Raw genomic sequence first — 15,150 nt, forward strand, 5'->3', positions numbered from 1 at the left:
TCCCCGCGGGCTCGACTGCGGCTGGTCTAACCTCCACGCTGATCAGAACTGACTTTTTGCTGGGGTTTTTGCTATCCGGCTGACTTTATTTCTTTTTGTTACCATAGTTCAATAAACTTGGATTTTTGTGTTCACCTGCTATTGGATCCCGATCCCGTTTCTGACAATTAGTGTTCAGGAGCATGTTGATCATGTTCACATTCACATATGTACGTGTGCTTGCAAACATAAAGGCCTTGGACCTGTTCATGTTTGGATGCATGCATACTCACGCTAACACACACACACACACACACTTATACAAACTATTGGGAGTATTACAAGTTTTCTATTTCATCCTACCCTGAACTGCATCCAATATCATTTCATCAATCTGAGAGTATAACTCTCTCTCTCTCTCACTCACTCACTCACTCACTCACACACACACGAACTGGCTTGACCCTGCTTCAAAATAATCTTTCTTTCATCAGACAGAAATGTAATTATCACGATCAAGGTGCAGATACATAGCAAGGAGATCGGCAAAATAATCCATGTGACATCAGGGGACTCCCGTCCTTGGCGCTCGCTACTCGTAAGCCTGTCTCTCCACGGCAGTTTCGTCCTATTCCGCTCAGCCCATGCTCGAGACGAACCACTGGAAGTCAGCGGTGGCATTCTATTGCCGGTTCGTCCTCTCCCCCTCCCCGCGGGCTCGACTGCGGCTGGTCTAACCTCCACGCTGATCAGAACTGACTTTTTGCTGGGGTTTTTGCTATCCGGCTGACTTTATTTCTTTTTGTTACCATAGTTCAATAAACTTGGATTTTTGTGTTCACCTGCTATTGGATCCCGATCCCGTTTCTGACAATTAGTGTTCAGGAGCATGTTGATCATGTTCACATTCACATATGTACGTGTGCTTGCAAACATAAAGGCCTTGGACCTGTTCATGTTTGGATGCATGCATACTCACGCTAACACACACACACACACACACTTATACAAACTATTGGGAGTATTACAAGTTTTCTATTTCATCCTACCCTGAACTGCATCCAATATCATTTCATCAATCTGAGAGTATAACTCTCTCTCTCTCACTCACTCACTCACTCACTCACCCACACACACACACACACGAACTGGCTTGACCCTGCTTCAAAAGAATCTTTCTTTCATCAGACAGAAATGTAATTATCACGATCAAGGTGCACATACATAGCAAGGAGATCGGCAAAATAATCCATGTGACATCAGGGGTGCAACCGTAATATTACGAAGCTATGAGAATACATTTTGTATGCAAAGAAAACAACTAACGACTTTATTCAACAATTTGTCTGCTCCCCGTCACCCTGGTGCCATTTTGGAGAATATCCACTGAACACAAACTGCGAATGCTATTCTGTGTCAGCTGCGTCATGCGGATACATTGTTTTCGTTCAAATCAAAGCGTAAACAACGTAGACATCGTATCCGCGTGACACAGCTGACACAGAATAGCATACGCTGTTTACGTTCAGTGGATACTCTCCAAAATGGCACCAGGGTGACGCGGAGGAGACAAATTTTTGAATAAAGTCGTTATTTGTTTTCTTTTGTGCACAAAAAGTATTCTTGAAGCTTCGTAATATTACGATTGAACCCCTGATGTCACATGGATTATTTTACCGATCTCCTTGCTACGTATCTGCACCTTGATCGTGGTAATTACATTTCTGTCTATGGGAGGGTCAGAGAGCTCTCAGAATTCATCAAAAATATCTTAATTTGTGTTCCGAAGATGAACGGAGGTCTTACGGATTTGGAACGACATGAGGGTGAGTAATTAATGACAGTAATTTTATTTTCATTTTTGGGTGAACTATCCCTTTAAGATTCTTATATAGAGTACATTTCATGGAACAACAAACCAATATTTATACTGTAACAAAAAAAAATAACACTGGCACTGTCATACAGAGACAATGTCATGCAACAACAAATCTGACCATTGTGACATGAAAAAACAGCACTGCCATATAGAGAACATTTCATGGTTCAACAATATTTATATGCTCTGTCTTTGTGCTAAAGCATTTATTAGTAAACTTTTGTCTGCTTTGTGAGAACATGAAAGCCTCAAAACCTATTGTCATAATATTTTGTCTAGAAGGTGTAATGAAAGAAAGATTATTTTATTTTATTTTATCAGATTGATGAAATGATATTGGATGCAGTTCAGGGTAGGATGAAATAGAAAACTTGTAATACTCCCAATAGTTTGTATAAGTGTGTGTGTGTGTGTGTTAGCGTGAGTATGCATGCATCCAAACATGAACAGGTCCAAGGCCTTTATGTTTGCAAGCACACGTACATATATGAACGTGAACATGATCAACATGCTCCTGAACACTAATAGTTTCTATTACTTTCATTCTTTCCCATTCACTTTGAATGGTTGGACATTTTTGACCGGGAACACCACAAGTGTGACTTTGTGCCATTTTGTACAAAATAAAAGCAAACTCCCTGATTAAACATTAAAGTACACTAGTGTGATAAACAGTGTAAATTTTCATCAGTTTTTATTAAATATTGTGAAAATTATTCATAAATAATGCATTTTTCACTCAAAAAATGAGGTGCCTACTCTCAGATAAATGAGGCCTACGATTAATCAGAAGCAAATATAAATACAAAACCAGTCCTAAATGAAAGAAAAGAAGTTGACAAAAAGATTGAATCCAATATTTGGTGATAATATAGCATAATGAGTGATTTTGAGGGAGTGCCTTTTTTGCTCTGTAACCTCGTAAGTGTGAAAGGGTTCTGAACACAACACAAGGGTTTTAATAAGATTAAGTAGGCATAGCCTAAGATTAACTAAGAGCATGTACGAACTTTGGGGTAAAGTGTCCTCATGAAGGCTATACATTTATAATCCAGTGTCACTCTTCTAGCCTACATTCTTATAAATAATAACCTCGTGAGTTCTAAATTTTATTTAAACAAAAGTTTGTAAAACTTGCACCCTTCAAATATTCACACTGGGGACGCACCGTTCAGGACATCCCACACAGAATACAACGTATCTTTCCTCCCCAAGTTCCCATTCTCAACTCAGCCATCATGTAGCCTACGGCAACTAGCCGTGCCGTCGTGTAGTTAAACCTCTAAACATTTAGGTTTAGCTCATAATCCTATATACTATGACAAAAAACAGTGGCGAAAATCACGAGGACGTTACCTCAAACGCCAGAGAGCCGATGCTGTCTCGAGCTGTCCGCAGCCGCATAGCGCTCGTGTGTGGATCGCGCGAGCCCAGCGGCGTTCATGTGAATGCGCGCTACTGGAGAAGTGCAGTACTTTACACCTATCGATAACAGTCGATAGAAAAACTACCTTCAGCATCAAAAAAACAATGAACACATTTGGTTTTAATGAGGAAAAAAACTATGCAATGGCTGATTTGACCCCACACCTGCTAATATTAACACCGCTAGACCAGCATAATGAATGGTTTTGCCTAGGATAAAAACTAGCCTATCGCATTAAAAAGGTTTCTATTAGTTCTGTTTATAAGTTAAACTCTTTGCGTTCATATTCTGGACTCATCTGCTTTTCTATAGCCTACAAAGTAGGCCTATGCTTTATTAATAGTGTGTGCAGAGTTTGGACTTTTAATATCACTGTCTAATGCATTGAGCCACGTCAAGTTAAGCCCGTGTTGTGTAAACGCAGATATCGGATACGGGTTACTTTTAAAAGAAGGTGTAGCCTAGTCTAAACGGGTCATCATAAAATCCGATTTGGGAATCCAGATCTGCACAGTGTAAATGCAGCCTTAAACTTAGCCTTGAAAAACTTAGGATTTGTCTTATATAGACTTGTGAATGTTTGCAACCGAAACATTCATTTTGTAAATTTTCCGGGACTATTTCATAAACGCAAACATATGGGAGGCGACTAAAAGAAAGACTTACCATATTTCCCGAAACGATATCAGTTAGGTATTCCAGGTTTCACTTGTTAAGACTTGATTTGGATAGACGTCTCCTCATGCGCGTATCTTCAGTCACGCTGCGGGCAACATCCGTCGATTCCCCGGTGACAGCTCCTTTTAAGTGGTTGAATGTCGTCAAAGTCATCCCTGACCATGGCTGAACTCCCTGTGCTTGATTTTTCCTAATTTCTGAAAATTTGCTCCCAGACTCCGAGTCTCTCGAGAGTCACATCTGACCCCTCGGACCGGCACAGATCGGATGCAATGCGTTCAGTCTGTGCGGAGCCAAAGACGGCCCAGTGTTTTAGTTCAGCTTTCAGTAATTTTAGGGCCTCAACGTAAACATATCTAAGTTTCTTATTTTCATTTAGTTTTATATTTATTTTTGTATGTATTTTTTTTTTCATGTAACATACATATATACAAATACACACATAATAGTTTTAGTTTGGGTTGTAAAGTTCCCATTTTGAGTAATAATAATAATAATGTCCCCAGTTTTATGCAAGTAAAATGAATTTAACTACATTCAAAACATTTGTATTTATCTATATTTTTGGCTAAACCTTGCCTTGTACACTTATGTAAATATTAACATTAAATGAATGCTGCTAGAAAAAATATAAACTACTCAAATAACACTATCATCATGACCTAGTGGATGAATGAGACAGTATTTTACTTACAGCCTAGATTATGGCCTTGAGCGTCTGTGCACAAAACCCCAACAATGGCAGGATTTTTCATTCTAGTGGAAGAAAACAGATGAGTAATGCAACATCTAAAATAAGTATATATGCTTGGAAAAGAATGCTATATTTTAACGTACGTGTCGTCAAGATGCTGCTCCAGTGCACCCTCCATAACAGAAGCCTAAATAATGTTCTTAAATGAACAGAAAAATAATATATTGTGGAGAGTAGCAGCGATATTTATTATTTGTATTACTTCCGGGATGTCAGCTGACATTCTAACACGCAACTCCAACACTACGGCGCCTTCTAAGGAAAAAATACTAAAAGCGCATATGATTTAGCGCCATGTAGCTCGAAGGCTAGTCTTGTCAGTAAATAAAAAAATACTGTTAGCAGCTTAACCCTCTACATGTAGCCAGAGATGGGCATAAATACATGAAAATGTATTTAACATAAAAATACAAAATATTGTGTGGAAAAAATTTGTTTAAATATATATACAGTATTTTGTATTTTGAAAATACACAAAATACATGTGAAATTGGCCATCCAGTGCAGGTATCCGTATAGGCTGAAATCTATATGGACCTATTCTGGAGAAAAAAAACAAACAAACAAACACACACACATTCCGATGTGTACAACTTCTTCTTCTTTTGGTGTTTTATGGCGGTTTGGCAAACCAGCGAAAAAGGTGCATTACCGCCACCTACTGATCTGGAGTGTGGAGTGTGCATAAATTTGGAAGAAAGAAATACAGAAGGGAAAGGAAAGTAAATAAATAAATTAATTAATAAAATTAAAAAACCTAGATTCTATCTATTGTTCCTATGTTTTTCAGGTATTTAAACACATTTTCTTGCACTCTTGATAGCCTCGACCCATTTCCTAACAATACTTTTAAAGAAATATTATCAACTCCCAGCCATCCTAATTCTTGAATTAATTGAAATCTCTCCCTTTCATATGCAGAACACTCAAAAAGAATATGTTTCACTGTTTCTAATTCTCCACATTTGTCACACTTTCCCGATTCATGCTTACCTATTTTATAAAGACTATAGTTTAATGCTGTATGTCCGATTCTTAGTCTTGATAAGATGACATCTTTCTTCCTATTTCTGTATCTTTTCCTCTCATTTCCCATGTGTACAACTGCTTAGAATTTTTTTTTTCATTTTACATATCTTCCCTTCCCATGCCCTGTACGAACTACAAAACTACAAAAAAAGCATATTTATTTCATGTTAATTATATATTCGCTTAGGCCTTTTTCTATGTAAACGATTTAGAAAAAGTTCAGTCGATTCACACTTTATATCATTGCCGACGCCACGATAAGTAGCATACTGTCATTTCACCCAGGCCTAACATGCAGTAATGCTTTAAACACATTCGACAAGCTTAACTATCAAAACTGGTTGGCTAACACTATTCAGTGCTCTTTTATTCTTTCATGTTAACTGAAGGCTATGATTTTCATTTTAGGGGGGCTCAGCCCCCAATGAGGGTAATAATAAAGAATAATAATAAATATATAAATAAAAACATGTTTGACTAATAGGGATGGTTTACTAAACTGTATTGCTTAGATAGGTATAACATTTTAGTACCTTCCTTCCATAAGCCTTCCTGATCTCACACACACACACACACACACACACACACACACACACACACACACACAAAATTGTACTGTTTGCTTTTCTAGTACACCCCTATTTCTTTAGCTCAAGCAAACCTCTTTGCACATGCACTGTAATATGTATTATATTGAAAGTTAAATTTCCAAATGAAAATGGCAACGTGATCGTTTCATAAAGTATGCGGTTTCATTTTCGCTGGAGGAAACAGCTGTAGTGTGATGAGGAAACGCAGCGAAATTTTACAGTAGATGGGGAACAGATTGTTCCCCCATGATATTTTGTCAACTGTATTTATGACAAAGAACTGTACAGCTGCAGATATTATAACAATCTATCTATCGATAAACACACACCTTGTCCTCTGTTTCTCGCTCTGGAACAACATGTTCATTGTTATACCTGTATATTGTTTTGGACATTTAAAAAAGTGGAGAAAAAGAAAACAAGAAACAAAAAGAAACAAACTGTAATAAATGTAGTGTTATTTTAGTATTAATCATCTACACTTGTTGTAGTTTTCATTAATATTTGGAATTAGCTTTTATTTTTATATTTAAAAAAAAAAAGTGTTTTAGTTCAGCTTTCAGTAATTTTAGGGCCTCAACGTAAACATATCTAAGTTTCTTATTTTCATTTAGTTTTATATTTATTTTTGTATGTATTTTTTTTTCATGTAACATACATATATACAAATACACACATAATAGTTTTAGTTTGGGTTGTAAAGTTCCCATTTTGAGTAATAATAATAATAATGTCCCCAAATGAATGCTGCTAGAAAAAATATAAACTACTCAAATAACACTATCATCATGACCTAGTGGATGAATGAGACAGTATTTTACTTACAGCCTAGATTATGGCCTTGAGCGTCTGTGCACAAAACCCCAACAATGGCAGGATTTTTCATTCTAGTGGAAGAAAACAGATGAGTAATGCAACATCTAAAATAAGTATATATGCTTGGAAAAGAATGCTATATTTTAACGTACGTGTCGTCAAGATGCTGCTCCAGTGCACCCTCCATAACAGAAGCCTAAATAATGTTCTTAAATGAACAGAAAAATAATATATTGTGGAGAGTAGCAGCGATATTTATTATTTGTATTACTTCCGGGATGTCAGCTGACATTCTAACACGCAACTCCAACACTACGGCGCCTTCTAAGGAAAAAATACTAAAAGCGCATATGATTTAGCGCCATGTAGCTCGAAGGCTAGTCTTGTCAGTAAATAAAAAAATACTGTTAGCAGCTTAACCCTCTACATGTAGCCAGAGATGGGCATAAATACATGAAAATGTATTTAACATAAAAATACAAAATATTGTGTGGAAAAAATTTGTTTAAATATATATACAGTATTTTGTATTTTGAAAATACACAAAATACATGTGAAATTGGCCATCCAGTGCAGGTATCCGTATAGGCTGAAATCTATATGGACCTATTCTGGAGAAAAAAAACAAACAAACAAACACACACACATTCCGATGTGTACAACTTCTTCTTCTTTTGGTGTTTTATGGCGGTTTGGCAAACCAGCGAAAAAGGTGCATTACCGCCACCTACTGATCTGGAGTGTGGAGTGTGCATAAATTTGGAAGAAAGAAATACAGAAGGGAAAGGAAAGTAAATAAATAAATTAATTAATAAAATTAAAAAACCTAGATTCTATCTATTGTTCCTATGTTTTTCAGGTATTTAAACACATTTTCTTGCACTCTTGATAGCCTCGACCCATTTCCTAACAATACTTTTAAAGAAATATTATCAACTCCCAGCCATCCTAATTCTTGAATTAATTGAAATCTCTCCCTTTCATATGCAGAACACTCAAAAAGAATATGTTTCACTGTTTCTAATTCTCCACATTTGTCACACTTTCCCGATTCATGCTTACCTATTTTATAAAGACTATAGTTTAATGCTGTATGTCCGATTCTTAGTCTTGAAAAGATGACATCTTTCTTCCCATTTCTGTATCTTTTCCTCTCATTTCCCATGTGTACAACTGCTTAGAATTTTTTTTTTCATTTTACATATCTTCCCTTCCCATGCCCTGTACGAACTACAAAACTACAAAAAAAGCATATTTATTTCATGTTAATTATATATTCGCTTAGGCCTTTTTCTATGTAAACGATTTAGAAAAAGTTCAGTCGATTCACACTTTATATCATTGCCGACGCCACGATAAGTAGCATACTGTCATTTCACCCAGGCCTAACATGCAGTAATGCTTTAAACACATTCGACAAGCTTAACTATCAAAACTGGTTGGCTAACACTATTCAGTGCTCTTTTATTCTTTCATGTTAACTGAAGGCTATGATTTTCATTTTAGGGGGGCTCAGCCCCCAATGAGGGTAATAATAAAGAATAATAATAAATATATAAATAAAAAAATGTTTGACTAATAGGGATGGTTTACTAAACTGTATTGCTTAGATAGGTATAACATTTTAGTACCTTCCTTCCATAAGCCTTCCTGATCTCACACACACACACACACACACACACACACACACACACACACACACACAAAATTGTACTGTTTGCTTTTCTAGTACACCCCTATTTCTTTAGCTCAAGCAAACCTCTTTGCACATGCACTGTAATATGTATTATATTGAAAGTTAAATTTCCAAATGAAAATGGCAACGTGATCGTTTCATAAAGTATGCGGTTTCATTTTCGCTGGAGGAAACAGCTGTAGTGTGATGAGGAAACGCAGCGAAATTTTACAGTAGATGGGGAACAGATTGTTCCCCCATGATATTTTGTCAACTGTATTTATGACAAAGAACTGTACAGCTGCAGATATTATAACAATCTATCTATCGATAAACACACACCTTGTCCTCTGTTTCTCGCTCTGCGACTGAAGAACGCGCTGAAAGACGGGGAGGAGCCGAAGTCTGCCGCTGTTTTCAGATGAAATTTAAAGGGGACTGAGGACACGAATTCATGTACAGTTTATGGAGCTGATCGCAAATTTTTTAGGGGGGCTGAGAAGTAATTTTAGCTATAGCCCCCCTAAAAGTGGCCTAGCAACGCCCATGACTGAAGGCAAATATGAATGATGCACTATTTTAACTTTAATTAACAAGTACAGTTGACCATGACATCCTCACCTTATATTATTATTCCAGAAAAGTCGCTCACTCAATGCTGAATGGAGCTGTACAGCTGCAGCTCATGTGATGAATGTTGGGGGGAGTTCATTCGTTTTTTTTTTTGATTTAGGCCTAATATTGAAAGTAGAAAAATCAGAAAACGGCTCCTTTTTCATTTTTTCATTCTTTCCAAACGAAATCAGCACACTCATAAAGAGGTTGACTGGCACAAAGTATTTTATGTGTTTTGAAAATACAAAAATACTAATCTTAAATGTATTTAAATACAAAATACATTTGATTTTTTCCAAAGGTTTTTAAATGCAAAATAGTATTTTGTATTTCAAATACATATTTTAACATGTATCTGAAATACTGCCCATCCCTGCCTGTAGCCTGTAATGCATTAGGCCTATGGGTTTTGGGTTAAATAAACTTTAATTTGATGCACGTTAACGATTTAGGCCTAATATTGAAAGTAGAAAAATCAGAAAACGGCTCCTTTTTCATTTTTTCATTCTTTCCAAACGAAATCAGCACACTCATAAAGAGGTTGACTGGCACAAAGTATTTTATGTATTTTGAAAATACAAAAATACTAATCTTAAATGTATTTAAATACAAAATACATTTGATTTTTTCCAAAGGTTTTTAAATGCAAAATAGTATTTTGTATTTCAAATACATATTTTAACATGTATCTGAAATACTGCCCATCCCTGCCTGTAGCCTGTAATGCATTAGGCCTATGGGTTTTGGGTTAAATAAACTTTAATTTGATGCACGTTAACAGACATATGACAGCAGAACTAACAAGCTGATAGCTTAGTTTTTGCTGGACCAAAATCATCAGCTTGCACCACAAAACAGCTCCAATGTACTAAAACACAGCAACCAGTTTAAGATGGATGTTCCTGCAGGGTTATGGAATGCTTCAGCCGTGACATCAAAACCCAGAAATATAAATTGACATCCAAGTATTGTCAATTTATATACCACAGATCTTGTTTTACCCAAAAATTGAAAAACCCCATAATAAAAAACCATATGGAACGCATGGCGAATTAGTCTGAGTTTTGACGTCACGGCTGCAGCACTGTATTGTTATTTAGTGGATGGTCACATATGATTCAGTGGGTAGATCAACTTTTCTTTTTCTTCCTCTATGTCCTTTTTATAAATAATACATTCCTAAAGAATTCTTTAAAAAATCTTTAAAGGGCAAATACATCCGGTTAACATTTAGCTGTCATTGTCAATGAGAACTCCCAGGGGAATGTTCACTGTTGATATCTCTCTAGAGGACCTCATGCTCTGAACAAAAGCAGAATAAAAGACCAGTCCTGCTCCTCACCATCAATTGTTTCTGAGCAGAAGTTCTTTATCAGAAACCGATGCATGCAGTCTTTTCCATTTTGAACTCATGATAGTGAGGCACTCTCTTTTGTGTTTTGTGAGCCTGTTTTAAGAATCAGTTCTCACAAAGACAATTTTTATGTCATATCCATTATAAAATATGCTTATATAACGGTAGCATATATCTAGGTATATATCTATACACCTTTTATTTATGGATATCACATTATTGATATGAGGCCCATTTGATATGGTACTACTGCTATTGCAAATGACAGACATGTGTTAATGGCCTATGTTGGCTAATGGGCTTATTGTGCCAAAATTACACATTACTAATATTAATATATTAATGTGTGCTGGATAATTTAAATAATTCTAAAATAATTAAGTTAAAATGAAGTTAATATAATATATATATATATATTCTCTCCATTTTTGGCTCAGTTTTCAAACTGCATTTGTTATGAAGTTAAAGAACGGCTTTAAGGCTCTTTTAGCTAACTTGGATTCTCCCCTGCCGGCAACGCTTGATGATTTCTGTCCAGCCCTGTACAGTTACAGGCAAGTTGGTCTGCTGACGGGGCAAAAAGTTGCAATGTAATTACGTGGCCTGGGCGTCAGTGACATCCATCACTTTCACTGCAGTCAAGTAATGCACTGCTGACTAACCAATGGCATTTTCATGCTCTCGCTAAACGTAAATAAAATCCCAACAGATAGGACTGACATTTTCCAACCCGCTATCCTTCACTCCAATTGCCTTCAAGTTGGATATTTTATTTAGCTATAATTTCAAGAAAGCTCATTGATTCTGTATAGCTGCGTTTCATCACGTATCTCCATCCCAAGGGCTTTGATGATCAGCAGTTCATACAGGCTATATCCACATTTTCATATGCTTCTGATGCTGATAAAAAGAGCGTGGCAAACTTTATAAGGTGCAAGGCCATGGATAATTGTATTTCTTTAAAGTATTGTTTGCTGAAAGCACAATTAAAATACTTATAAACAAACATGCAAACAGCTTTTATGAATGGCAGGCGTTCCAATTCTGCATAAATCTGCAGAGCTTTGTGTGAAGTTCTGCAGGCACTGATGCCTTGTAGGCGTTCCGATCAGGGGCGGATTTAGTGATTTGGGGGCCCCAGGCAAAATACAGGAATGGGGCCCTATACAATTTCACACATTTACAACCTTGAGGTTCCTTTCACTGTTGCTCGCTGCTGCACGACCGTGTCCCAAAATTGTGTCTAATCTTTTAGATTGTTCATGTTATAAATAAAGGATTTATTTAATGTTGTAAATACCTTGTTCACATTTAAACAGGTTTTAATTAGAGTAGGTTGGACACTAGGTGGTGCTTTGAAGTAATTTTCACTATGCAATTGTCTAATTCTAAACTTTAAAATATACATTTATTTTTTATTTTAATTGCACATTTAAATTTAACTGAAGGAAATTATAAATTTACATGCTTAAGGATTATTTCAACCAAACATGAAGTGTGCCTGTGTGGAAAGTGACTGTGCATGGTCCTTCTTGGGTCTTTCACAAAAAAAATGTTTTTTCATAAAAATAAAATAAAATAGGCCCTATATAATATGCACTGTTGCTTAGTATTAAAATTATAGCTTCAGATGCATGATATCTGTAGGGCCCTATGAAATCCGTTTTATTTTTCCCAAATTAGCCTAAGTTTAATTTTTTCGTTTGAATTTTTTTGTATTCAGTTTTTTTTTTCGTTTGAATTTTTCTGGATTATTACAATATTACATTCGAACAAAAAACATGTATAATTAATTAAAATCATGAAACTTCTTTAATTTAGCAACAATTTAGGCCTATTAAAAGTTTAACAAAAATTACATTCTTAGGGCCCAAATTCTGCGATTTCCATTTCCATTTTTCTGTATTCCATTTTAATGGTTTAATCAAAAACATATCTAATTATTAATTGAATTCATGAAAACAACTTCATTTATTAATTTGTATACAATAATAGGGCCCCATGAAATTTAAATTTTATTTACTTATTTTTTAGATATTCTGTGTTGTGTATTTGAATTTTTCTGGTAATCAAATGAAGGAAAACATGAATCTATCTTTTATTCCAATGAAAATTTAACAAACCCTTTAATTTGTGTACATTCAAAATGCTACACAACAGAAGTTTACTGTGTAACGAGCAATATCACGGAATTAGTCAAATATTGAATGAATAAATCAAATGCAATTCAGTGCACTTCAATCAAACCGCGATATGGACTAGTGTACGTGAATATTAAATGGAAAAAAAATACTATTTAGCTACTACAGACGACAACCGCGAGCGTTGCGCGTGCTTAAATAGCAAACGAAACATGCGTCTGCGCCGTTCATTCCGTCACATTCCGCGTTACACGGTAAAATCCGTTTTTATGAATAGATTCCGGGATTCCGTCCCCATTTTCTACATCGCCCTACTTTTGCTAAGAAGCACGTTCAACGCGGACCCACAGACGGTTGTCGTGCTCATGAACACCAGAGCAACCACTTGAGCGTCCGCATTGAACGCGCATCTCGCATATAAAAAGAATTTTAGGGGGCCCTTGGCTTTTGGGGGCCCAAGGCGGTCGCCTACCTTTGCCTAATGGTTAAGTCCGCCTCTGGTTCCGATGACCTTACATTGGCAAGAGCAGAAGGACGAGACCAGATTGAATTTGACACGAGAAACTGAAGAGTCCTTATTTTTAAAGAATCCCTTCATGACAAATGTACTGTTTGTAGTGAGTAGGGCATATGTGTCCATGATGAGATGTAATTACTCTTGCTACTGCTGGGTCAAGGAAGTTTTCAGGCTTGAGAGGACATGATGTCGAATGCGTTGAACCATCTGTGCCTGATTGGCACACTTAAAACTTGTAAGTAGGAAATTGTCAGTGAATGACAGTGCATATTATGTCATGGAGTGACTGTAGGCTGAAACGACTCAAATGAATTGACAAGTGCTTAATTTGTTGTGATTTACCTGCGAGCTGCATCAAATTGTCAGGAAGCAAAAATAAAAATTTCTCTCGTCAAGCCCTTGTGCTGATGACTCATTTCCTGTGAACTTACTTGACTTGTATTGGTACTCTGAAACTTGGCTGCAAGTCTGACATTACTTTGGGTGATGAAAAGGGTGATGAATCCTGTTCAAATGAGAAGGTGATAAGTATGGCTCGTGGACTCCTGCGTAGTGGAAAAGTGAATGAGGGAACGGAAAAAAACCTTAAATGACTTTAACAAGCTGTGCACAAAACCAGAAGTATAGAGGATATTGACAATAGAGTAAATCATTTTGAAAATATATACCTCACAGTTCTTACATTATTATAAAACAAAACATATTTTCAAATCTATTTTTAAATATGTTCAAAACATGCAAAAATGTACAAAAATATATATTCATATTTTCAAACAATATTGGCGTAGTTTAAAAATATATTTTGAAAATGTAAATCTATACTTTTAAAATCATTTAAAATATACTTTGCTCTCCATACATTTCAATCCAACAAAATACATTCACATATGTCACATTTAAAGAAAAATCAGCAAGGAACATACAGTATTACAATATTTGAATTTTTTTTAATAAATAAATATTATCAAATCACTTATATGTCTCTGCCCAAAGCTTTGATCTATAGCCTAAATGTAGGCTACTGGAGGATTATAAATGTATTTTCTTGCCCCTAAAATACATTAAAACATTTTGAAATGTATGTTGGTATATGAAGGTTGAAACTAAATATATTTTTAATTACAAAAATATATTTCATTGAGCTTCACTGTTTACAACATATATTTAGCATACATTTCAAATATATTTTGGGCAGAAAAAAATATGTATTATTTGCCATATGAGCATGTCCATAAATAAATAAAACACTATAAACATTACCTGGAAGATTTACTGAAATATTGTATAGTGATTTGAACTCCAGTGATTTCCAACCAGGGGTACTTGGAAAACTTTTGATTTGTTAAACCTATAAAACAGAAAAAAATAGATTAAAAAGGTATTTTAAGGAAATATTCCATACCTTATCAGTTTTTCCCCAACCTTTTTTGCTCTCAGTCCCATCCACAATTAACATCCTCCATTTAACTCCTATTTAACTGGATATCATTTATCACTGTAATTTTATGTAGAATATCAAATAGTACTATTGCACTGATTGTTTTTAAGCAAAAAAATAATAATGTTTGTATTGTAAAAAATGTCATTTTATTGATATATAAATATTTGCATTAGATGTAGGCTATTGCTTTCACTGTAATTAGTTAACTTATTCCCACAAGGGACAATAGTGCGTAATAATTATATTTCATGTGTGT

At 35.6% G+C, this 15,150-nt stretch overlaps 2 protein-coding genes across 2 annotated transcripts in view; one reads left to right on the top strand and one right to left on the bottom strand.

Annotated features, from left to right (window-relative positions):
- The window catches only part of LOC107591855 (monocarboxylate transporter 5-like), a 23,114-nt gene extending 18,859 nt beyond the window's left edge, over window positions 1-4,255 (bottom strand). Inside the window, exons 1-2 of the mRNA XM_016281131.1 lie at window positions 3,951-4,255; window positions 3,215-3,340 (exon numbers count right to left, since the gene is read on the bottom strand). The gene's annotated coding sequence lies outside the window, so the exon portion shown is untranslated. The remainder of the gene's footprint in view (window positions 1-3,214; window positions 3,341-3,950) is intronic.
- Window positions 4,256-13,983: 9,728 nt separating this feature from the next.
- The window catches only part of LOC107591856 (prokineticin-1-like), a 4,606-nt gene continuing 3,439 nt past the window's right edge, over window positions 13,984-15,150 (top strand). Inside the window, exon 1 of the mRNA XM_016281133.1 lies at window positions 13,984-14,013. Within this exon, the coding sequence (XP_016136619.1) occupies window positions 13,984-14,013 (30 nt within the window). The remainder of the gene's footprint in view (window positions 14,014-15,150) is intronic.

Source organism: Sinocyclocheilus grahami, unplaced genomic scaffold (genome assembly GCF_001515645.1).
Source record: "Sinocyclocheilus grahami isolate Dianchi unplaced genomic scaffold, SAMN03320097.WGS_v1.1 scaffold146.1, whole genome shotgun sequence".
NCBI classification, from domain to species: domain Eukaryota; kingdom Metazoa; phylum Chordata; class Actinopteri; order Cypriniformes; family Cyprinidae; genus Sinocyclocheilus; species Sinocyclocheilus grahami.